The following is a 24,090-nucleotide window of genomic DNA, read 5'->3' as shown; positions in this document are numbered from 1 at the left end:
CTTGTTCAGAACCATCTCATTTTTGTCGTTTTTGATACATGAGGCACCAACTATGTCTTTTTTCGTACGCTTTGCTTGTTTTGCTATACGATACAGAGATTTCATTTGTTCACCTTTGCTTTTATTGAACCACTCTCTGCACTGATCTGTCCGAGCCAGTGCAACTTGACGTCTTGCATTGTTGTTCTTCTCACGGAAAATTTTATGGTCATCAACAGACTTTGATTTTTGCCATTGCTTGTATGCAACTTTCTTTTCAGCTATTGCATTTTGTACACTGTCATTCCACCACCAAGTGTCACGTTTATGCTGACGTTTTGTACCAGTTTTCCCACAAACTGTAGTTGCAGCGTTCATTAAAACGGTTTTGTATGTACTCCAATCTGTACTGGCTTGCGATTGGTGGTCTAACTGTGTGGCGACAATCTGTTGAAATTTTTCTCGATGAATATTGCTTTTCAGCTTCCACGTTTTGATTCTCTGAGGCATTTGTTTAGACTTATGTTGTGATAGTTCGACAACCAGGTCTGCCACAAGGAGTCTATGTTGGGCGACACATGATTCGCCAGGTATAACATTGACGTTTTTGAATAGCCTTCGGTGTTGTTGCTTGACAGCGAAGAAATCAATTTGCGTGGCTGATGGTCCATTTTTGTATGTTATTAGATGTTCCAACCTCTTTCTAAAATATGTGTTCAGTAAACAAAACCCGTGACTTTCAGCAAACTCAAGGATGCGGTTGCCATCTTCATTCCGTTTTCCATAGCCAAAACCGCCATGTACGTTGTCAAAACTATCTGTTTTCTCTCCAACGTGGCCATTGAGATCGCCTCCAATCAGGATTGTTTCAGATTTTGGTATTGTTGAGATGGTGTCAAAGAATGCAGTTCAAAAGTCATTTTTCACCTCTTTTGATTCGCCTGTCTGTTGTGCGTATGCAGAAAAAATAATCATTGTTTGCTTTTCTATGCGAAGCTTGATCTACATGAGACGTGAATTAATTCTTTTAACATCCAGTACTTCTTGGGCTAGCGATTCTCTGACAAAAATTCCAACACCATTTTTGGCCGTCTTTTGACCATTCCAGAATAGTTTATATTTTTCTTTGTCTGAGTTGACATGACAGACACCATTCGATTTCCATCGGGTTTCCTGAGGGCAGCAGATGTCAATCCTTCTACGCTCGAGCATTTCTGCGATTTCCATGCTGCGGCCAGTCAGTGATTCAACATTGAGCGTTCCAAGTCTAAGTACCATAGAGGGGCCATTCTGAATTTTTTTTTCTGCAACATCCCTCCGCTATTGCATACTTCCCAGGGATTCTTGGCACCCCTTGACCACTAAAGGCCTGCTGGGGACTAGGAGCCGTTGTTTTTCTTTGTGATGGCATGAGAGTAATTTGGGGAAAAGTTTTTACATCCGGACACCCATCCTGACGACAACCACCAGTTATAAGCGGTGGGCCTAGCCTTTTGCTCAAAAGCACGCAAGGCATGCAGTTTAGATGCAGTTTTATGTCATGCCCAGGACATTGCCATACATCAAATATACAATTTTAACGATGCCAAGACATAGAAAATGCTTTCTTGACGTAATGATATAGTTAAACTACATAAATTAATCCAAAAATACTCAAGTCCAATAAATATTCGTATTCAGAAAAAAAAATACGGAAAACCAAACAGTTGTTAGCGGGAACTAAAAAAATATTATAGTTGCTTATCAAATATTTCTTGAATGAGTTATCAAATAATTTGTAATATCTGTGTAACAGTAATTTATGAACGCTACTTGATCTTCCTCTATAAAAGCTTGTTTGTAGATTTCCCTCTATAAAAAGCTTGTTTGTAAATCTTTAGTTGTATGGTAATTTTGTTAAAATTGTAGAGTTAATGCAATTTCTTAACTCATGTTTTTCTGGTTTTAAAATTTTGAATGATGCTTCTGCTTTTACAGTATGAACATTCCACTGGTTGACACTCCGTCCAGTTTGATGCTGTCTTCCAATAGATATTTCCACAGAGATCAAGTTGAACTGGCTCTCCACAATATGCTGACCTTCATGAAACTCAAGGTCAACACCAAGTTACCCTGGCAGGTTGCCGAAAGTTCACTCTTCAAAATAAAGTTAGTGTTATTTATACTTAGAAGGTAGTTGTGCAGTTGTTGTGTAGTTATATTAAAGATAATAACAAGAATATTAATAGTTTATAAGAATATAAAACTTGATGACAAAGTGATGTTCAAACTGGCAGATGATATTTAGTTTATCCATCATGATATTTATAACTATTATCCTTGCAATAAACTAATTTTGATTGGTTCTCCAGAATTTTAATGTGTTTCATGTGCGGTGACCCGTACAACATGACCTTGCCTCTGGCTCCTCTACTCAACCACCAGTCATGTCTCATCTCCAAACACCATCAACAAACGGTCAACTTGGAGGTTTATTTAGATGAGAACAAGCGCAAGGTGTCAGTCAGTTGCTGTTCATATCACGAGGCCAACAAGACCGTTACATCCCTGTTCCATGGCTGCATACTTGTTTACAGTGTTCGCAGGCTCGCTTCACTATCCAATCTCAAGTCAGCTTTCCTCTGTTCTCAAATGTTCTCGTAAAACTTTGGGAAGTGGAATTTATATATATATATATATTCTTTATTAGTTTTTATTTTTTATTAGTCGGTACGGTACTATCATTATGTTGTTTTAATTCTTGTGTCGGTTAAAAATTCGTTGTGAGGCTTATTGATTATTGCGTTGAATTTTTGTACATAACTAGTAACTTGTGTGGATAAATCCTAAAAATCGTCGTTTGAATTAGTATTACTTCTTTTTGGTCATCTATTTATTTATTGATTTTGTGTTAATATATGTGTGTTCTGACATTTAACTGAGTGACAATCAACTTTATTTCTTTTGTCTTATTTATTTTTTCTTGCACTTATTGTAGGCGCTTTTGAGATTTTATTAAAAAGCGATTTATAAATTTTCATTTAATAATAATAGAATAAAAATTAAAAATAATTATAATATTATATATATATTTATAATATTCATACAATATATTCCTTTTTTTTCTGTTCATGTTGTAATTGCAAATTTGTTTGAACTTTTATATAACAGTGTTAAAATATAATCTCTCTTTGTATTTGACTGCGATGGACAATGTATTAATAGTTGTTAAGTTAATAAGTGGCTGAAATGACATCATTAAGTTATTTTTGCAGAAAAACTATTCTGTGAAAATAATTTTTTTTAAATAATCAGGGCATTCGCTTCCAAAACTCGGGTGATGCCGATAAAACTGTTAGCAGTGTTGGAGGGTGGTTCTCAAGGAAATATCATCCACAATAACATCCTGAGCAACAGCAGCAATGTAATAACGCATCATCTACTGAACGAAGGCAAGTTATTTGCAGAAAGCATTAACGCCTCTTTCATGACTACATCGCCTAATTTCCAACAGCAAAGTGAGTTTCATTATCAAGAGATTATTCATTATTCTGTTTTTTCTTCGTTGTTGCTCCATTCTTTTTTAGCTTATGTTTTCAAACTACTAAATTCTCTTTTTAAATATTTGTCACAGTTGTTGTTATTTTCCACCTGTCTTTGTCACTTGCAGTAGGTTCCTACACTCCGTTCTTCAAGGAATGTTGGGACCAGAGACGTACCACGGAGTTCATGTACACTTCATCTTCATCTTCATCATCGCCTCTGATGCAGCAGCAAGCCAACAAACACAAACGGCATTCGAGCGTCAGTGAGAAGATGAAGCACAGACCACCTGCAGCCCTGCCTCGCAGAATCATCAGCAACATCAACAACACCAACAACAACAGTTTCAACAACATCATTAACAAAATCATCAACAACGGTACACACGTTTTAAACAGCAACAGTCTTGATGTTAGAAGCAATGATAGCAGTAGGTGGGTTATTGATGTGTCTTGTCAAAAGTACTGCTTTCGTTACAAGTGTTTTTATTTTAATGATTATTATGATTATTTTTATTTTTGCTGTTGTTGTTGCTGTTGTTGTTGTTATTGTTATCATTTTTCAGTTTGAGATACGTTTAGGTTATTGAGAAATGCTCTAATGAAATTTTGGGTAACACCCCAATCTGCCACAATGTGCCGAATGACATGCTCCGAAAAAATGGAGCTAACGTTGCTAATTATTAAACATTTAAACTGAAACCTAAGTTGTGTGCAAGTCCTCAAATAAATTGCAGTTATGATAATCGTTCGCAATAGTTTCAATTCGTTTAACACAATCTTCAAATTTTGCGAGATTGTTCTGGACCATTTGCAGCAATGTATTGATTAATTATAACTTCATTAAAACTTCGTTTTTGTTTAATCCATAAACAAATGCATGTTGTCAGATGATCTGCTCCTATCAACTGACCACACTGTTGATGCCATTCATTCTACAATTTTGTTTTTCCAAGAATTGTCTTTTGGCAAATTATCTTTCTGCAAAATGTCTTTCGTCAAATTGGGGGTAACCCAAAATTTTTGAGTTTTATTTTATAGCTATCGTTGATGAATTCGAAACGCTAACATGAATAATTTTCTCTTCTCCATTTCTAAGTTGAGGTGGTTTTTGTGGTAAGAGAAATAAAGCTACGCGCTTTTATAATAAATGAAAATATAATGCACCATTCAATGATACCCATGAATGAACCAAATGAAGAAAATATTTAATAATGGATTACATTCATAAGGTTATGCTAACTTTATAAAATTAGATTTGTTTATTTACAACAACACACGTTTAGACGGCATTTTCCCCGAGATCGGGGGTTGCCGTTTGGCTACCTATGATGAAACCGAAATACCCCTCGACGCCATCCACATCTGTCACTCGCCTCAGTATCACGCAACCCCGCTTTCACCCTGTCCTTCTCCACCTGCTCTCTCCATCCCAATCGCGGACGACCCCTTCCTACCACTCCTTCAACCTCAAACTCCAACGCTCGCCTAATCCCGACCCTTTCATCCCTTCTCAACACATGTCCATACCACCGCAATCTCGATCTTCTTATCAATGTCACAATGTCCTCATTCAGTCCCATCATTGACATCAGCTCTGTACTACTTCTCCTATCCTTCACTTTAACCCCACACATCATCCTCACCATAGCTCTTTCAGCCCTCTGCAGTACACTTTCCTCCTCTCTCCTCAACACCCAAGTTTCACCGCCATATACCATCGCTGCTCTCACACATGCTTTATATACCCTCCCTTTCATCTTCACTGACCATTTCTTTCCACACAATACCCCACCCAGTTCCCTAAATTTCATCCATCCTACACGAACTCTAGCCGTAACTGCGCTCAAACATCCTCCATCCGCATTCAGCTTATCCCCTAAGTAAACAAAGCTTTCCACTCTTTCAATACCACCACTCAACCCCGTCCTTGCGTCCGTCCTATTAATCACACCATGAACACATTTTTTACATTTGAACGTGCCTTCCACCTTTTTCAATGCCCCCCTCAAACCACTACATCTCTTATGCACCCATTTCTGACATCCTATACACAACACCGAGTTAGCCTTCACTCTCCTGTCACATACCCCACAGGGGTCTATTTTACTTATCACTTGCTCCCCACCTTCCCCACTCACCATTACCTTCGTCTTACCAATATTAACTTTTAACCCTTTCTTTTCAATAACACTTTTCCATCTGTCAAATTTTAACTGCAATTCTTCCATGCTATCAGCCATCAAGACTAAATCATCTACATACAAAATCTCAAATAACAACCCCTCCATTATGTTTCCACACACAACATCCATCACAATTGCAAACAGAAACGGTGATAACACTGATCCTTGATGCACTCCTACCTTAACACTAAAAGCGTCCGACATCCCCTTTCCAACCCTCATCTTTGTCTTTGCCCCTTCATACAGCTGCATCACAGCTTTAACAAGTCTCTCATTCACTCCTTTCTTCCTCAACGCCCATTCAATGACCTTCCTCGGTACTCGATCAAAAGCCTTTTCTAGATCCACAAAACACATGTACAATCTTCGTTTCTTCTTTCTATAATTCTCCTGCAACATTCTCACCATGAACAACGCATCCACCGTTCCCCTACCAGGCATAAACCCACACTGCATTTCATTAACTGTCACCATACTTCTCAACCTCCTCTCAAGCACCCTCTCCACTAGATTTGTTTATTTAGCTGATGAAAAAACAAAAAAGTCGTTAAAATGGATTGGATGTAAAAGGCAAACCCAGTAAACATAAAATTTATAAAATAGTTTAAATAGTTTTTTTTGGACGGAAAAGATTGATTATGTTTAAAAACACTAAATCAAATTTAATTTAAATTCTAACCAAAAATAGCAAAGTATTTATATAAATTGTTGGAGTTAAAAAACAACAACATGGGATTGCTGCAGAAAGTAATTTGTTTAACTCCACGTTATTATAATTTTAAAAAATCTATGCAATACCGGAATGAAGTTAATTTTTAGAAGATATCTGATGTGAAACAAAGACACCACAAATTTTTGAAATTTCATTTAAAAATCATTTTTTATTTGTTAGTATAATAATTTAATACAAGTTTATATTAAATTCAAAGTAATAAAATATTTGTCAACAGTAGTGCCGATGACTCAGACCCGTCCTGTCTGTACCACATGAGTACGGAGACTGATGCAGACCGAGGCATGTCATTCACATCTCACCTGCACTCCCCGAACCCCGTCTTTGCTTCCTTACCTCAGGACGATCTCTACAGCGAGATCAACACACTCGATACAGATCAGCTCATACAGCCAACCAGATCCCTGCATCACAGACACAAGAGAGAAAAATCTTCCAACTGCACTGGTAGGTGTTGTTGTTGTTGTTGTTTACCTGCTATGTTGTGGTAATGTTGTTATTTTTGCTACTGTGTTGTTTTATAACAAATTGTTCTTTGCTCTGCTATATTCTTGTGGCGACAAATCATCATAAACCAATTTTTTGCTTATCTTACAATATTTATTATTTTTATTAATTTACGTTGACAATTATTTTCTGTTGAAGTTGATTTGAAGTTTATGTTACCCTATTTAATTTTAATGAAGTAAATGCTAAGTTTTTTTTTCGTTGAGCTATTTTCTATATTAGAGCTATGAACTAGTTTTGCAAGTTTTACAAAACGATATTTTGCATCATCTGATTAATTTGTGAATGTTTTTTTAGTTTCACGGTATCCAACATTCCGTTTTGCATTTTAATGGCAATTTTTGGGTGTAGCGTTTTTTTTATTTCAACAATATCGCGTTTTGTTGATGTAGAATTAATTTTTGTTGGTCGGAATAGGATATAAACTATAAATTAATATTATATTGTGATGTGTGGAGTGAGGCATGACTCTCTTCAGCACAGCATGAAGCAGCCCTTCAGCAGTTTTCAACATCATCCTATCTACGGAAAATAATGAATAATCAATTTGAATAATAATTGTAATAAAATTACTACTACTACTACTACTACTAATAATAATAATCGAATCATGAGTTTGCGTTGGAATGAGAACAACTCATTGCTGTGTTGATAGTAATGTTTGCATAGTTGTCCTACTGATGAGAAACTGCATTCGATCCATTAATAGTTATTTCGTCTACATCCGGATAGTTCAGAGCTTAATTCACCGGTCCATAATTGCTCGGCACCATAATTTTTTCACTGGCTGCGATGAACTCTTATAGATGATACATTCATCTCTTGCCCACGTGCGATGCAGTTACGTCACATTTGCTATAACATTTCACATAGATTTGTATATTCAGTTCTTGTAAGGATGCATCTATATACTACGAATAAAAACCACAAAATTTACTGGACTCTCACATGAAAACTTTCTTACGTCGTGAACCTTATACGGAAACAAAACAACCGTTGACTACAGAGATGAAATCAACTTTAACTTGCCTTATTTATTCATTCAGTATTTCATTTGTTTTCTTATTTTCTCAGTTGGTCACCAATTAAATTAATTAATTAATTTATTTATTTATTTATCAATTAATCATTTTATTTATTTGATTATGGTTTCGTTTTCACGATGTTTATATAACCTTTTTTGTGTTTTTAATGCAAGAATGTTTCAATTTTGCAAATTGAGAATTCTACTATTTTTTGGGGTTATATATATATGTATATGTATGTATATATATATTTCATTTTTCATTTTCAAAGTTTTATTCATAATCAACAACGTATCAAATAAGTGAATAAAAGTTATGAAGTTGAATATGCGGAGACCGAATAAGACTGTTTGTCTTGTGGTGGCCACCGCAGGTAGATACATGAATAGTTAATGGAATAAAATAAGGAAAATAACTGAAGCAGAAAGGTAATTGAAGATAAATAAGTAAATGTTCGTGTCATTCATATATAGACATATAACTATGTTCGCTCAGTACATATATAAACACATAAATGTTTAACCATTCATAAAGACCATTCATCCGCATCATTTATTCTAACGTATCCTTAATATAGTATTAGGTGGTGGAGTCGAGATCCAGTGTCAATAAAAAAGCACGAAATTTTGACTTGAAATGTTGTAGGTTTATGATGGCTCTTAGATGGGGAGGTACAAGTTCTGTCCAAATTTTAGGACCTGTTATTTTTATGCTTGTCTGGATTAATTTGAGGCGAGTTTTTTAGATGTAGAAGAGAGGGGTGTGTCTAGTGGTTGTAGATTGAACGAAGTTACTTAATGTGTAGAAGTTGATAAAGTGAGGTGGGAGAAGATTGTTGATAAATTTAAAAACGAATAAAGCAGAGTAGTAAAGACAGATGAAGTTAAGTGGTAAAATTTTTTTTGCTAGGAAGAAGGGTTTAGTATGGGAATCGGGTTTGAGGTTAAAAATTAAACGTATTGATTTTTTTTGAGAGAGTATTAGGTTATTCAGGTGGCTTTTTGGACTATTTCCCCATAGTGTGATGCAGTAGGTTAGATGAATGTGTAATAAAGCGTGCGAAGAGCAGAAAGAGAGAGTTTGTATTTGATTTTGTAGAAGATGCCTGTGAGTTTGTTGATTTTGTCTGAGGTAGTTTGTCATGAGGTAGGTGAGAATTCCATGAAAGATTATCTGTGATGGTGATTCCAAGAAATTTGGTTGACAGGGTGCGGTTTATAGGAACGCCATTAATTAATAGGTTTAGGTTAGGAGCTTGGTTGGTGAGTATTTTTAGGCCAAAAATAATGTATGCACATTTCGAATAATTTATGATTATATATATATATATATATATATATATATATATATATATATAATATGCTGGAAGGAAACCATAATTGATACAATATTTGATAAAATCTACCGAATTTTTATCTTTTGAAAGTTTACGGTTGAGCTTTTCGATATTTCTAACAGTAATTTTATAATTATTATTTAAGTTATTATAATTAAGGGTGGTATAATGGTGAAGTGTATAAGCCATATTTCCATTTTACTCATCATTAGCGCTTACATATGGATATTTCAAGGTTTTACAATTCTATGTGCGTGCAAAGAGCTTTTATCTGCTTTGTCCTGTCCATTTATTACATCCTTGTCCTATTCATTCTTTTTGCCTGTAAAGTCTTTCAATAATATTTTTCTGCTCGGTAATGATGTTGCTATTCTTTGCTGCTTGTTAATTTGCGGTTTTGTCAATGAAGATCGCTTCAGCAATTCTTAGTTGGTTGTGGTTCTTGTTACTATATAATATACTAGTGTTGTTTACTAATATCGTTCGTGATGGGATCATTTGACGTATGGTTTCCAGGTGAGTTCTAATGGCTCCCTCTCTTTTGTGCATAGTAAGGCGACGTGATAGGGCTATAGTTGTCACCCAAATATATGAGTGTGACTGACGAATGCATTTGTCAAGAGAGCATTTAAACTCATATATTTGGTGATTTCTTTCCAGGGTCGAATTTTTGGAAAGCGTGCAATGATTCATTACTATCAGGTTTGCCGTTTTTGCATTTTGATAATAAATTCACAGGTTCAGTTCAATCGTCTGTATTTCTGGTTTCACGTTTTTGAAAATAATTTTCTTTTCTATTTTTTTATTTTAATAAATTGTATAATAATTACAAAATTACTGTTAGAAATATGAAAAACTCAATATTAAACTTTCATAAGCTAAAAAATTCGGTATATTTTATCACATAAATATAACAACAACACACGTTTAGACGACATTTTCCCCGAGATCAGGGGTTGCCGTTTGGCTACCTATAATAAAACCGAAAAACCCCTCGACGCCATTCACATCTGTCACTCGCCTCAGTATCACGCAACCTCGCTTTCACCCCTGTCGCCTTACCTAGTTTTATTTCTTTAACTGCTTTCTCTACTTCCTCCATCGTCACCTTCTCTATGGGTCCGTGTGTGACCGCGGATCACCACATCTCCATTCCACTCATTCTCTTCATTCATCAAACTTTCCATATGAGCTTTTTACACCTGAGCTTTTTCCTCCTCATCTATGCACAACTTGCCAGATCCATCCCAAACATATCTATTTCCCATAACATCTTTCCTATCCCTCATTGACTGCTTTCCATATTTTGAACATTTTCCTTGAACTCACATCAAATTCCATTTCCCTCATTAACCTAACCTATCTGATGCTTTCGTCATTGCAGTTACCACTGCCCGTTTTGCAACCTTCTTAACCTTCCTATACTCAAACTCCGCTTCCCCCGTCATGTCCTTATATATATATACGCCCGTGTGCGTGAGTGCGGGCGTGTTGTTGAGAAATATAAAAATATCACCGCATTTTCTTCTTTTCTGTATATTCATCATCATTATTCATCGAATTTTATTATTGTTTTCTTAAATTTTTATAATTATTCAATAATAATTTTTATAATAATTCTTAGAAGCATATATTATTTTTTAAGACAGGCAGACAATTAAAATTACCGAATGAAACCTTTTTCTTATGAAGTTTATCATTTATATTTTATTATTTTGCAATGTATTTCAAAGCTATGATTGAATCCTGGTTCTTCTTTTAAGAAATGTGACCTTCTTGAAATTTCTACATTCAAATTATAAAGAACTTGAAAATCATGCTACAGTTGCCGTCAACGGATTCAGACAGGAGTTTGCTGACCACGTTTATTATAACGCAGATGTCAGTCTGCTGCAGGAAAACGTTCGTTACTGCAACAGCACCATTTATATGAATCTTTGTGATAAGAATCATTCGTTTAAGCACAATGAGCAGAAAAATCGTCTTCACAATCTCAACAATCAGCACAATCGCCAGTGCCAACCAAGATACCAGTTTAGGAAGTCTAACAGCATGAAGCTTGCATTGGATGAAGATGATGGAGGCAATATTTTTTGTTCTCTATCTGTTAATGTGTAACAATGTTGTCTTGTTTTCTTATGTGATTGTTACTTTGAGATGTGTTGGTTTTGCTCTGTGGATGTGTTGATAATCTATTGACTGTATTGATAATGTTTTGTTAACGTATTTTGGTTTTTTTTAGATGTTTTTTGTCAAAGTAGTGCTTCATGGTTTTAAGAGCATGTCTTGCCGCTTTCGCCCTTTTTTAAAATATATTTCAATGTAATTATATGGTTTTGTATTAGATAGTTTGGATGCATTTTGCATTGTTCAAATTTATGAATATTCAGCAGACGCTGTTAGATAGATGTTTTGATGTATATTATGGATGGATGGATGTTCAAGTGTTGCTTGGAAAAATTTAGTTGCCAACTCGATGGGGGCAGGCTTCTTATTGTTTTGTTCATCTCGTATTATCTCAATTATTCAGATTCTTACGAATAAATGACAAGAATGTTTTATTATAATTGTTGTTATCATTTCGTTTTATTTAAATTTTCTATATAGATTCATTTATTTGAAGTACAGTATTTTTAGTTAATTTTTCTCTCTCTCTCGTTTTCATTTACATTCGAGTTTATTTTGTTAAATTGTTATTGTTTTGAACGCTTGTATGCATGTTTAAACTTTTTTTTTGAAAATTTTATTCGTCAAATCCAGAACAAACTGAAAATAAAATCGAACTGAAAAAGACCTGGAGACCAAAATAAGATAATATCTTGTGATAGTCTTCTTTGACCACCAGCGTCAAAAAGATGATATTTAAAAATTAAATGAAGTCGTCCAAAGTAGACATATAATTAAGTAAATAAAAGAATATATATATATATATATATATATATATATATATATATATATATATATATATATATATATATATATATTGGATTAAGACTGTCAGAAATGCAATTATTGATGAAAATCACATGATCGGCGTTTTCATTAATAATATATATATATATATATATATATATATATATATATATATATATATATATAAACAAGGTAGAACTAGGAATCATCCTACGTGTCTAATATATATATATATATATATATATATATATAAACAATGTAGAGCTAGGAATCATCCTATGTGTCTAATATATATACTGATATATATATATATATAGATATAGACGCTAATTAAATTTAAATTTAAAAAAATTTGGTTCTTAAGTTTATATAAAATTTAAGAGTACGTAATACACTTTGCTTTTGAAACCACTACCACAAGTTCAAAATAGAATCGTGAGCAGTTTTTCGGTCTCAAGTAAACTGTCTGCAAATTTTCAAGAACATGATCTTGAGAGATGAATTAGAAGGGATGAATTATGTTTAAATATAGAGATGTATGGAAGTTTGTTATTTTTTCATAGCGTAGTCTGATTTTAATTTTTTTCTTTTTTTGATTGCATAGGGTTCAACTGTTTATAGTTCTGTTGTGATCACAAAGAATTATGTTTTGTGGGTCATGCGTTATTGTTGATATTTCTTATTCTTAAACCTCTCCTACAGACGTCAACACGAGCTCATATGAGAAGAAAAAAACGCTCACCAACTTTTTAAAAAATAAGGTTTTCTATTAATTTTACATAAAGAAATGAAATTGAAGAAATATTAAAATCGCTAAACCGATTCAATAATATTTACTTTAGTTTGAATAAATAAAACTGGATTGAAACTGGAATAAAACGTATTCGAATGAGCATCTGATAAATTTTAGCACTGTTGATTAATTTAATTTGTTGCCAGGTATCCAACACGGCAAAGGGCAGCAGACAAACAATTGAAATTTCACTGCCCATCGAGCATGTTGAGTTTGCTGACTACGCCCAGCCAGTGGTATGGCATTTTTTCTATGCTATAGATTTTTATTTATTTGTTACAGCTTATAACCAGCATAAAATTCTTGTTTCATTACTATTCATATTCTAAACTGAATAAATTCATTTGTTTTCTTTACTTGATAGGGATTGGTGAGTGAAAATTGATACAGTAACTTTTTTAATAAGTTTTATTTTTGTTATAAATGTTTTGTAAATTTTAATTTCAATGTTCATGTGCCATGTTATTTTGAGTGTTTATAAGATCTCAATATCACATCAAATTTCTCATTACGTTTCGTTCGTTTTATACTCGCTTGACTTGGTTGGTTAGTTTGTTGGTTGGCTAGCTGGCTGGCTGGCTGGTTGGTTGAATGCACTGATTGTCGTTGAAGACTACCAACTGTACTTTCATGCAGTTTTTTAAGTGTAGCAATATTTAAAATGCGTGAAATTATTTAACATGCTATGGTAACACAATCACTAATACGGAAACGGAAGTAGTTTCTACCTTCTCTCTTTCCAATGGCAGTAAAATAGCACACTTTCGATTTTTTAAACTAATGATCATTTTTTTTCTAAGCTCCAATAAGAAAATATTTTAATTTCAATCTAAGTCTTAATTTAGCAACAATCTACAAGGAATTTGAAATGACATGTACTGCTGTAACGAATTTTAAATATGAATCAGAAAGCTATTTTAAAAGATGTTAAAGAAGGGGGAGTTGGTGCTTGCAAGAATGGTGAATGAAATTATGGGGAAACCGTTAACGATGATGTGATCGTTTCAACTGTTTGAATTTCTATCTTCAAAATTATTCACTTGATTTGTTTATTCTTCGAGTCGCAAATATTAAGTTACTGTATAATTTGTTTTTTTTAACTTTTATTTTTTTAATATTTATAATATAATTTTTATAATTAATTTTTTTTATTTATTTTCTCAATTAGTACTTGTCGATCTTTTGTTTAATTTTTGCATGCAATTTTGTCTGTTATTGAATTTATTCGTGCATTTAAACCAATCAAACTATCACCTCTGTGACTATAATAATTTTTCAAATGATCTATGACGTCACTGATTACGCCATAATTATTAAATTTTTAAATTAGATTTTTTTATTGAATTTTTTTAAATTATACCATTACATTTTTTTCACTACGGTAACATTTGCACGCTTTAATTGATCACAATTGTACTATTATCAAGTCAATTTTCCTTCATAATTATATCACTTATTTGACATTATATCACCGTAATATCGCCATTTCATTATCATCATACCATGCCGTCATATCTTTGTCAGTCATCTTATCGTTAAGGCGTCACTTAATCACTACTATATATATATATATATCATCTCCCACACCGCGCCACAATTCAAGGACATGCTGGCCGCCCTGCCATCAGCGGGCACAACTTCGAGCAGTCAACATGTTCTGTATGCTTCTGTTCTCGATGCTCTCCCGACCGGAAAGTTGCAACGAGTCAAACTTAATACGCAAGGTTCGTTACGTTGATGCTGCTGTGGTGAGAGCTGTAGGATTGTTGATGTCACAGAATGAATGAGTGAGTAAATGAATGAATGAATGAATGAATCAATGAATCAATGAATGGATGGATAGATGGATGGATGAATGATAATTTTTTCTCTTCTGCAGATGATAACAAAGTCGACGAATTAGAAAGCAGTGACGCGCTCGGAGGCAGCAGGAAGGATGTGGCCGGGGAGGTCGAACCCACCTACAACGACATCGCCAACATTTTCAACAGCGGCAACGTCGACGATAACATGAACACGAATGCCGATGCACATGTGCCTAAAACCAAACGACAACACAAACTGGGGTTGCTGAAGAAGTGCCAGTCATTTGAAGATGCCATCTCGCTCCTCTCTCACGGCGAGGATGACAAGCAACTTGCAAACCAGAGCATCCCACAGACTGGTTTGTTGAGCCCTTTTATTTTAAACGTAAATTTGAAACTTATTTAGGTCAAAGTTTAAAACAAATTGATGGAACAGTTACGACTTTTTAATGCCATTTACTAAATCTTTCTCAAGTCATCAAAAACCATTAAATCCTTTATGTCTACACCATCGTTAAACTTATTTTGGCCGCACGACTTTCCTAGAAATGTGGTGGCAAACCAGTATGCTGCAATCATCAAACACATTTTCATCTAATTTATTACAGGTCGTGCACTGTATCAATAAACCAAATAGATCGTAATTATATTTTTTTAGTTTATTTTGTAAAAGATTACACAGTTTTTTCCAGACTTTTTCATTGGTATCGTGTCGTCATCATGTTATTCACTCGTTGTCGGTTTAATTAATTTACGTACTCAAATTATAAGGTACTTTAATTTTATGTAAACTGACCTGCCCAGTAGTCATGTACTTTCATTCACATTTATGCTTTCAAGTTGACATCAGCCTGTTGTTTTCATTCGACTATTCCTAATAAAATGTTTCTTGACTCATGCGAATTTTTCTTCCTTTTGAAAAGCATTATCATTATCATTATTATCATTGTTAATGTGATTAATTAATAATAATATAATTATATTAGCAGCAGGATTGTTAACAATTGTATTACCAATATCGACATCGGCTTTTCAAAATAAAAAGGGCTATTTTTTCATTCGGTTCTTTCATAAGTTCATTGCAAATAAATAAAATTATTTCGGCGAAAGATGTTTAAAGGTTACGAGTATTTAAGTTTGAGCCAGGTTGTTAATGATGTTGAACACATCAGCAGATGTTTGGGGAATTGATTCGCGGTTAATTTATTTCAAACACCTATTTGAACTTCATTCCCTGAGCAGCAGATGCATGCTATTTGTCGGAAGGAAGTGATACGGCCTCAAATGAACAGTTGGTCGCTACGAACACTCCCTTCAAGAAACGACACGCCATCAAAAAGAAGCACCCTCCAAAGAAAAATGAGGTATATATATATATATATATATATATATATATATATATATATATATATATATATATTGTATATATATATATATATATATTTACAATATTCTATAAATTCTATCGAATGTTCGGCGTTAATATGTTTGTAGTTCGTTTTTTCGATTTTTCTCACTAAAGTTTTTTGGTGAACGTTTAGTTTATTAAAATTAAACTTATTTTTCGAATTCATGCTGCAAATAAGGCCATATTTCGATTCCGAATGAATCATCATCAGTGCTCCTTGCTGTATATATAGGGAAATATTGACTTTGTCAAGATGAACTTTGACGTTGTAAAAATTAACTTTGGTGTTGTAAAATTGAACTTTGATGCGAATTAGGTGTCAGGTTTTTTTATTGGCTGGTCACCTTCTTTGGTCTCCTTTTCTTCATCGATAGCATCATATTCTTCTTTGTCACTATTTACGATGCTAGTTTTTATTACTTCTTTGTTTTCGTTGTTGGTTAAGTGCCGGGTTGGAAGTGAGGTTGTCATTTTTTGTTGTATATTTATTTTTGGTTTATTGATGTCAATTAGGACTGCTTCTGCAATTTTAAGATGCGTGTAGTTGCTGTTCTGGTATATTACTTTGGTGTTGCTGTCGAGGATTTCACGGCTAATTGTGATTGAGTGTGTTGAGTCCAAATGAGATTTGATAGCACCACTCTGTTTATGCATCGTAAGCCTTCTAGTCAGTGAGGTAGTAGTAATCCCGATATATGAGTCATGTTGACGTGCACAGCCGTCAAAGGGGCAATTAAATTCATATATTACGTGATTACGCTTTAGCTCAGAGTTATCTCTAGGACTGCAGTTGTTTTTCAGTATTAGGTGAGACGTCTTTTTATTGTTGTAATAAATTCGGAGTTTAACTTTACTATTTGGGTTAGTTGGTGTGACATTTTTATTGATGATATGTTTAAGAATAGCTTCATCTACCTTGTATGCAGTTGACATGTGATTTCTGTAATACAAGATGATGTCGTTATCTTGATTGTTGGTACTAGGAAGGTTATTGCTGTGTGGTAATTTGCTTTTAACAATCTTTTCAATAGAGTAAGTCTTATATCCATTGTTTACAAGCAGGTTAGTGACTCTCTTTAATTCAGCGTCGCGATTTTCAATATCGGAAGAGTGTGTGAATGCCCGGTTCACAAATGATTTTATTGTGCTGTCTTTAAATTGTTCGGTGCATTCACTTTGTCCATTCAAACAAATTTCTGTATTCGTTTCTTTGACATAAACCGCGGTTTTGAATCGTTCTTCGCCACGGGTGACCAACACATCGAGGAAAGGTAAACGTTGTTCCTTTTCACTTTCAATGGTAAATCTAAGTTTTGATTTGTTTAAGGTACCAAGAAGTTGGGTGATTTGTTCAGGATCGTTATAGGAGACTAAGATATCATTCACGTATCTGGCGTAGATATTTGGTTTTAAATTTGCATTGTTTTTGAATGTTTCATTCTCCAGCTGTCCTAGGTAAAAACTGGCAAATAGGACGCCAAGGGGGGAACCCATAGCGACACCATCGATTTGCTTGTAAAGTTTGCCTGTGGGGCTGTGGAATGGTGCTTCAGTAGTGCAAATTTGAAGAAGGGACTTCAGTTGTGCTTTCGGTATGTTCAATGGAACCATATCTGAGTGGTAAACGATGTTGATAATTATGTCAATTGTATCATGAATTGGTACATTTGTGAATAGTGATTCAACATCCAGAGAGGCAATAAATTTGGATGGTTTATTAATGCTGAGGAGATTAATAAACTCTAGATAATAGATTGTAGTGTGTAATTGTTTGGAATATATGGGGTTAAAATTTTGTTCAAAACAACAAAGAAGAATATGATGCTATCGATGAAGAAAAGGAGACCAAAGAAGATGACCAGCCAATAAAGAAACCTGACACCTAATTCACATCAAAGTTCAATTTTACAACACCAAAGTTAATTTTTACAATGTCAAAGTTCATCTTGACAAAGTCAATATTTCCCTATATATACAGCAAGGAGCACTGATGATGATTCATTCGGAATCGAAATATGGCCTTATTTGCAGCATGAATTTGAAAAATAAGTTTAATTTTAATAAACTAAACGTTCACCAAAAAACTTTAGTGAGAAAAATCGAAAAAACGAACTACAAACATTAACGCCAAACGTTCGGTAGAATTTATAGAATATTGTAAAAATTATGGTCTATTACCAACATATATATATATATATATATATATATATATATATATATATATATATATATATATATATATATTGGATTAAGACTGTCAGAAATGCAATTATTGATGAAAATTAGAGCATGTTCGGCGTTAGTTAACTTCCTATTTGACTAATACCAAATAAAGCTTTTTTGTTCTATCATGCATAAAATAAACAAATATTTTGGTTTTGAACTAAAAAAACTTGAAAATGATTTACGTTCAACCGTAAGAAAAATCGAGAAGTTGAATAGGAAGTTAACTAACGCCGAACATGCTGTGATTTTCATATACATATATGTGTGTGTGTGCGTGTGTGTGTGGATATATATATATATACACTGTATATATATATATATATATATATATATATATATATAAACAACAAAGGCGATGAAGGATGTGAAGAACATAGATGGTGGTTATTGGAGGAGATGGATGAAGTCAGCCAGTGATTCTCCATCAAGCACCAAACCAAACAAGAAAGATCGATCATCATCTTCAACTGCGGGTTTGTTGGATGCACTTTCTATCTTTTCTTGTTGGTTAATTGCATACAAAATGTTGCACGTAGCTTGCGCTATTATAGCTGATGTTCTTATTGTTTATATTTTTATTTTTTCTTTCGTTATCGTAACTATCAACAGTTTGCTGCTATTTTTTATGTTTTTTTCCATTTCAAAAGGAGAATCGAACGAAAATTTTCTCAATGGATATATTTCTGCTTTTATTTTTCTAAAACCATCCAACAAACAAACATCCAGACCAAACGCTAATGAAATGTTTAAATTGATGAACAGATAAAACGAAAAAGGACGTTAAACAACATCGCCTGAGCACACTATGCCAATCAAGCGACAAGCCCCTCCCTCTGTTTGTTGAGAAGTGCATTTCGTACATTGAAGAGCATGGCATGTCGTTTGAGGGCATCTATAGAGTTCCAGGCAATCGAGCTCATGTCAACTACTTAATCAAGCGGTTCCATGAAGGTGATTGCTCATTGCTAACAATATGTTTGCGTGACAAGTTTTGTAAACAAGTTTTTCAAACAAGTTTTGCTAACAAGTCTTGTGGCAAGTTTTTAAACTAACCAACAAGTTTTGTAAACAAGTTTTTTTTATATGCAAATACTGAATTATAAAACAATTGAAGCCAGATATGCTTATAGTCTGCTTTATGACATTTTTGCTGGGTTGGAGCACAAATGACTAGTTTTTGGTTGTCTACTTTTTAGGCAAAAAGTGAAATGCTGATTGTTATGAAGGAGTCTTTCTATTAGATGGTTATTACATGCATTTCAGAGAACTCATTCAAGATGAGATGTTGTTTCGTTTTGTCTGTATTAGGTTCAGTGGCTGGTATATTGGGCTCAATAGATTTTGTTTTTTTTTTGAAAAGTGGGAATGAATTTTTTATGTTCACTAAATTATTGTTGTTTTGTTGATGTTCTAATGCAGAGACATACAATCAGTGATAGATATATTGCCGTATTAACAGATCCCAGCATCGATTTCGTGAGCATGGACCTTCCAGCTAATGTCATCGCCACCGCACTCAAATCATTCTTTCAGAATCTTCTGGAGCCACTTGTGCCTGAACAATTCCATCCACTGATCAGCGAGGCCATAGGTTCGTTTTTTTACTTCCATCATTTCTCTATGTATTTGAATGTTATTGTTTATTCAGTTTGTATTTTTATTTGTTCATGCTTGAACAATGACATTTCAATTGATACATGTTTGCGTGCGTATTGCGGACTCAGAAATTACTTACAAACGTGACAATTTCGTGACCTTTAATGTAGACCTGTTTAATTAGTTAAAATGTGCATCGTATAAATAGTCATCGACTCACTGGATTGTTTTCTTTGGTTGCATTTTTTAGTCACTTTCCTGGCCGTCTATTTATGCACACTAGAATGCTCTCACGCACGCATTGGAACGTGATTATTCATCATTCGCATCTCCATCATCAGTGACGTTTTAAAAGAAACAAAACTATTACAAAGTCAGAATTTCGATTTCGTCCTTGAACTGACCATTTCCAACACTTGCACACACTTGTCCCCTGCAACTCTTACCAACAAACATTTCCAAACGTGATATATTTTTAATTTTTATGCGGTGACCCACTTCATCTACGACTTCTTCATTTTACACATTTCCTCGTGGGGTTGATCATCTCTTGAGGGCGATTTGTTGAGTATTCTATTCTTTGCTACCCTCTTTTTCAACCTCTTTTTCAAGTAGTCAGTATATAATGAGCTAGTTCGCATCTCCATCATTTATTATTATTATGTTATTCACTCTATTGACATTCCTCAGAGGGTTGTACTGTGATTAAATTCTATGTTGAACAAATAACTATCTTCTATTAACAATTTTATTTTATTTTAATTCTAATTTACTCTCGTTACATTATCAGAACATTGAAAAGCTATTTTAAGTTACACGGTGGCCGAGCCCACAAGAATTAGTTTTCTTTTTTTTGGTCTCCGAATCATTCATACTTCTTGCTTTGTTTGATTAAATAAATAATGATTTGATTTGATTTTTAGTTTCTTCTCGACCTCCTTACAACACACAACACATCTATTGATACGATAGGCAGCAAATAAAACTCAACCACTTTCTGAACTTCATCCCGCCCATCGTTGTCCGACAGACATTTGCCCTACTTTCGCCAGACTGGACGACATCTTGTCATAAACCTTTTTCTGTTAACTTGTGCAGATCTAAATTTTTTTTTCATATTTTTCAATTGGTTAGCTATAAGATGTGCATCTGTCGGCTTCTTCTTTAAATGCTTTACCAAGCGTAAAGTGTATTTTTTTTTCATAATTCCTGCAGTCTAGCTTCTTGTTTGCCTTGAAAGAGAGTTTCAACGAATCCACTTTTCGTATTTTAATAAAGTTGTCACTTAATAAAGTTTTCATTTTAATAAAGTTGTCAGTTGTCAATCAATCAACCTTACGGCCCTGCTTTCTTCAACATTTCAGACACAGTTTCTGAACATCTGAAGTCGTTTATTACTTTCCTAAGTGTTGAATTTTCAGTTTTGATTTCTGTTAACAACTTCATTTTCTGACATCGGTTTCTAAATTTCCGCATTTTGTAATGTATATTCTGAAACATTTAATCCAGTTTTATTTACTCCATTGACTTTCTTCGTTATGATGGTTCAACCGACGACAAATTTTTGTTTTTTTCGTTCTCAGAATTTATTACGGATTTTAAACTCAAGCAGGCTACATATTGTTCATTAATTAATTAATTATAATCCTAATTAAAAAGAATGATTATGTTGTTTTGTTCATTGTGGTTATTCTTACTTCATTTTCTGCAATCTTTTGAAATGATTACGAAGGTAAAGAAGACAGGATGGACCAGATGAATGAGATCCGACACATCATCGGCAAGCTGCCCCCCATCAACCAGCACGTTTTGAAGCGCATCATCTCTCACATTCACAGGTCATTACATTTTATTTATTTTTTTTTTTGTTATTTGTTTCCCGGTTATTTTCAAGCTATCCTGATACATAATGTTTCAAAACATCACACAGAATATCTGAGAACCAGCAGGAGAACAACATGGACCCCCGCAACCTCTCCATCTGCTGGTGGCCCACCCTCACCCGACCCACCATCGGATCGCTTGACCTTCTTCAAGCCATCTCCAAACCGCTCGAACTTTTTGTCCTCACGCTTATACAACATTCGCATTTTTTCTTCCCTTCGCCATCTCCCTCGCTTTAAATTTTTGTCCACTCGTGGAATAATTTGTTTGGAGTGGCTTGAGACCCCTCCTATAAAGTAGTGTGTAGATTATTAATTTGACATTCTGCCAGTGTCAGAGGTGTTTACAGCTTTATTTGAATAGATTAATGTACTTGATGTATCTTCTCGCGTACCGACAAAAATGGAAAATAATCTTTGTCATCTGAAACTTTTGAAACTGAATCTTTTGTAGGATCACAAAATACTGACAAGGGAGTTTTGCTCTGAATGCGGAGGTGTGGCACATTCGTGAAGTTCCTTTGCTCTGCTGTCGCGTTGTATTGAATTTGTGATGTTCACACATCTATTAAACATTATTTCAGAATTGGGTGCTTCTAGTATTATTTTATTATTTTTGTTGTTTATCTACATCATCGACAAACTCTTATTCAATTTTATTTCTAAAAATAATGACATCCTGACAACAACCTGAAAGTTATTTTGATTAACAAATCACCATTCATTAACAGGAACAATTTCTTTAGTATCATCACTAATAGTTGTAGTCTTGTAGTTTTTTTTTCATTTTAACTTGCATTCGGTTGTTCCTTTTATTACGATAACATTTTAATTAATTTTCATTTTATTTATGTTAAACTTTAGTTAGAACTTTTTACTGGTTTTAATTTATTGTCGCTTCATCGTGTTCTTGCAGTTAGTCCTGGCATATAGACTTGATTAACATGTAGATAAATATATGCACGAGATAGAACTGCTGAGCAGGTCTCATCATCATCATCGAGCCGTCCACTTCCGCTTTGTTATTTCATCACCCCATTGCTGAGCTGCTTCGTTGTGTCGCTGCTTTCCAAGCGACAACATGGCTTCTTATCACACCGATCATTTCTTTATTCGTATTCTATAAATATTTATTAATATATTACTACTAATATTATTTCTGTATATTATCATTGTCGTGTTAATAATGTATGATTATTCCACTTTATTGTCGCAACCTATCTTCGTCCAACCACATTTCATTTTATAACTCTGTCTGTCTGTCTGTCTGTCTGTCTGTCTGTCTGTCTGTCTGTCTGTCTGTCTGGCATCTGATTCGATGAGGTATACCGTCGGAACATGCAGGAGCGAGCCGACGTTGAGGATGGCGGACTCCATCAGATGTCCGATTCCTTCAGTCTGCCAGTACTCGCGCCGACATCTGTTCGAATATGAAATGTTTTTTATTGAATTTGAATTCGGTACTCTAATATCTAACCATCGACAAATTTTTAGTTTTCTTCGTTTTGAGGTGCACGTATTAATATGTATGAATATAAATGAGGTGCATATATTTATATACATATGTATGAATGAACAAATTATTAAATAAAATTACATGCAATTGTGAGTTGAATCAGTAAAAGTGGTTCGACAACCACCTAACCGAATTTTCAATGCGTTTTGCATACGGTGCTTGCGCGTGCAGACAAATTGATAGTGCACGTCGTGTGGTCTGGATGTACATGCAGCCTTTTGGCACGAAAATTTTTATTTTAACTGAGTAAGGAACGATATATAAGAGGGCTCTGCGTGATGAAGTATTAAAAAATATTTAATGGTAGTGTAGGGTTAGGAGTATGGAGTTTTCAACGTCATTCAAATACCTGGATCACATAGTTTGCTCGTTAACTTAGAATTCGGCAAGGAAAGTGTACCAGTTTCTCAGCGTAGTTTATAAAAGGCAGAAACATATTTTTTTATAGAAACATATTTTTCTATAAAAACTTTTTTTGATAAACATGAAGAAAGATAAAGTTTGTTTAAATGTCACGTGAACACTGCGAGATTCGAATTTATTTTGTTTCATTCATGGTTATATGGTTGAAATTGTTAAATCTAATTTGTTTCGGACGAAGGTAAATGGAGGAAATGCTTTAAAATCTGAGTTTAAATTGCAGTGATTTTGATTTTGCTTGCA

At 34.1% G+C, this 24,090-nt stretch overlaps 3 protein-coding genes across 3 annotated transcripts; 2 read left to right on the top strand and 1 right to left on the bottom strand.

Annotated features, from left to right (window-relative positions):
• Positions 1-695: 695 nt before the first annotated feature.
• Positions 696-1,257, bottom strand: HELRODRAFT_173860 (hypothetical protein; the record flags this gene model as incomplete). The annotated part of the gene is made up of 2 exons (XM_009020458.1): positions 696-830; positions 1,021-1,257. 2 exons carry the CDS (start codon positions 1,255-1,257, stop codon positions 696-698), a joined length of 372 nt encoding a protein of 123 aa, XP_009018706.1.
• Positions 1,258-1,957: 700 nt separating this feature from the next.
• HELRODRAFT_173859 (hypothetical protein) lies at positions 1,958-11,405 on the top strand (the record flags this gene model as incomplete). Its single annotated transcript, XM_009020457.1, has 6 exons — positions 1,958-2,127; positions 2,331-2,588; positions 3,274-3,476; positions 3,629-3,935; positions 6,637-6,866; positions 11,092-11,405. 6 exons carry the CDS (start codon positions 1,958-1,960, stop codon positions 11,403-11,405), a joined length of 1,482 nt encoding a protein of 493 aa, XP_009018705.1.
• Positions 11,406-15,048: 3,643 nt separating this feature from the next.
• On the top strand, positions 15,049-22,906 carry HELRODRAFT_112376 (hypothetical protein). The gene is made up of 7 exons (XM_009020456.1): positions 15,049-15,157; positions 16,041-16,162; positions 18,785-18,905; positions 19,195-19,383; positions 19,892-20,023; positions 21,761-21,866; positions 21,959-22,906. Exons 3-7 carry the CDS (start codon positions 18,788-18,790, stop codon positions 22,149-22,151), a joined length of 738 nt encoding a protein of 245 aa, XP_009018704.1. The 5' UTR covers positions 15,049-15,157; positions 16,041-16,162; positions 18,785-18,787; the 3' UTR covers positions 22,152-22,906.
• Positions 22,907-24,090: the final 1,184 nt, after the last annotated feature.

Source organism: Helobdella robusta (genome assembly GCF_000326865.2).
Source record: "Helobdella robusta unplaced genomic scaffold HELROscaffold_28, whole genome shotgun sequence".
Taxonomy (NCBI): domain Eukaryota; kingdom Metazoa; phylum Annelida; class Clitellata; order Rhynchobdellida; family Glossiphoniidae; genus Helobdella; species Helobdella robusta.
The sequence above is the reverse complement of the archived record's forward strand: the minus strand, read 5'-3'. Positions and strand labels throughout refer to the sequence as shown.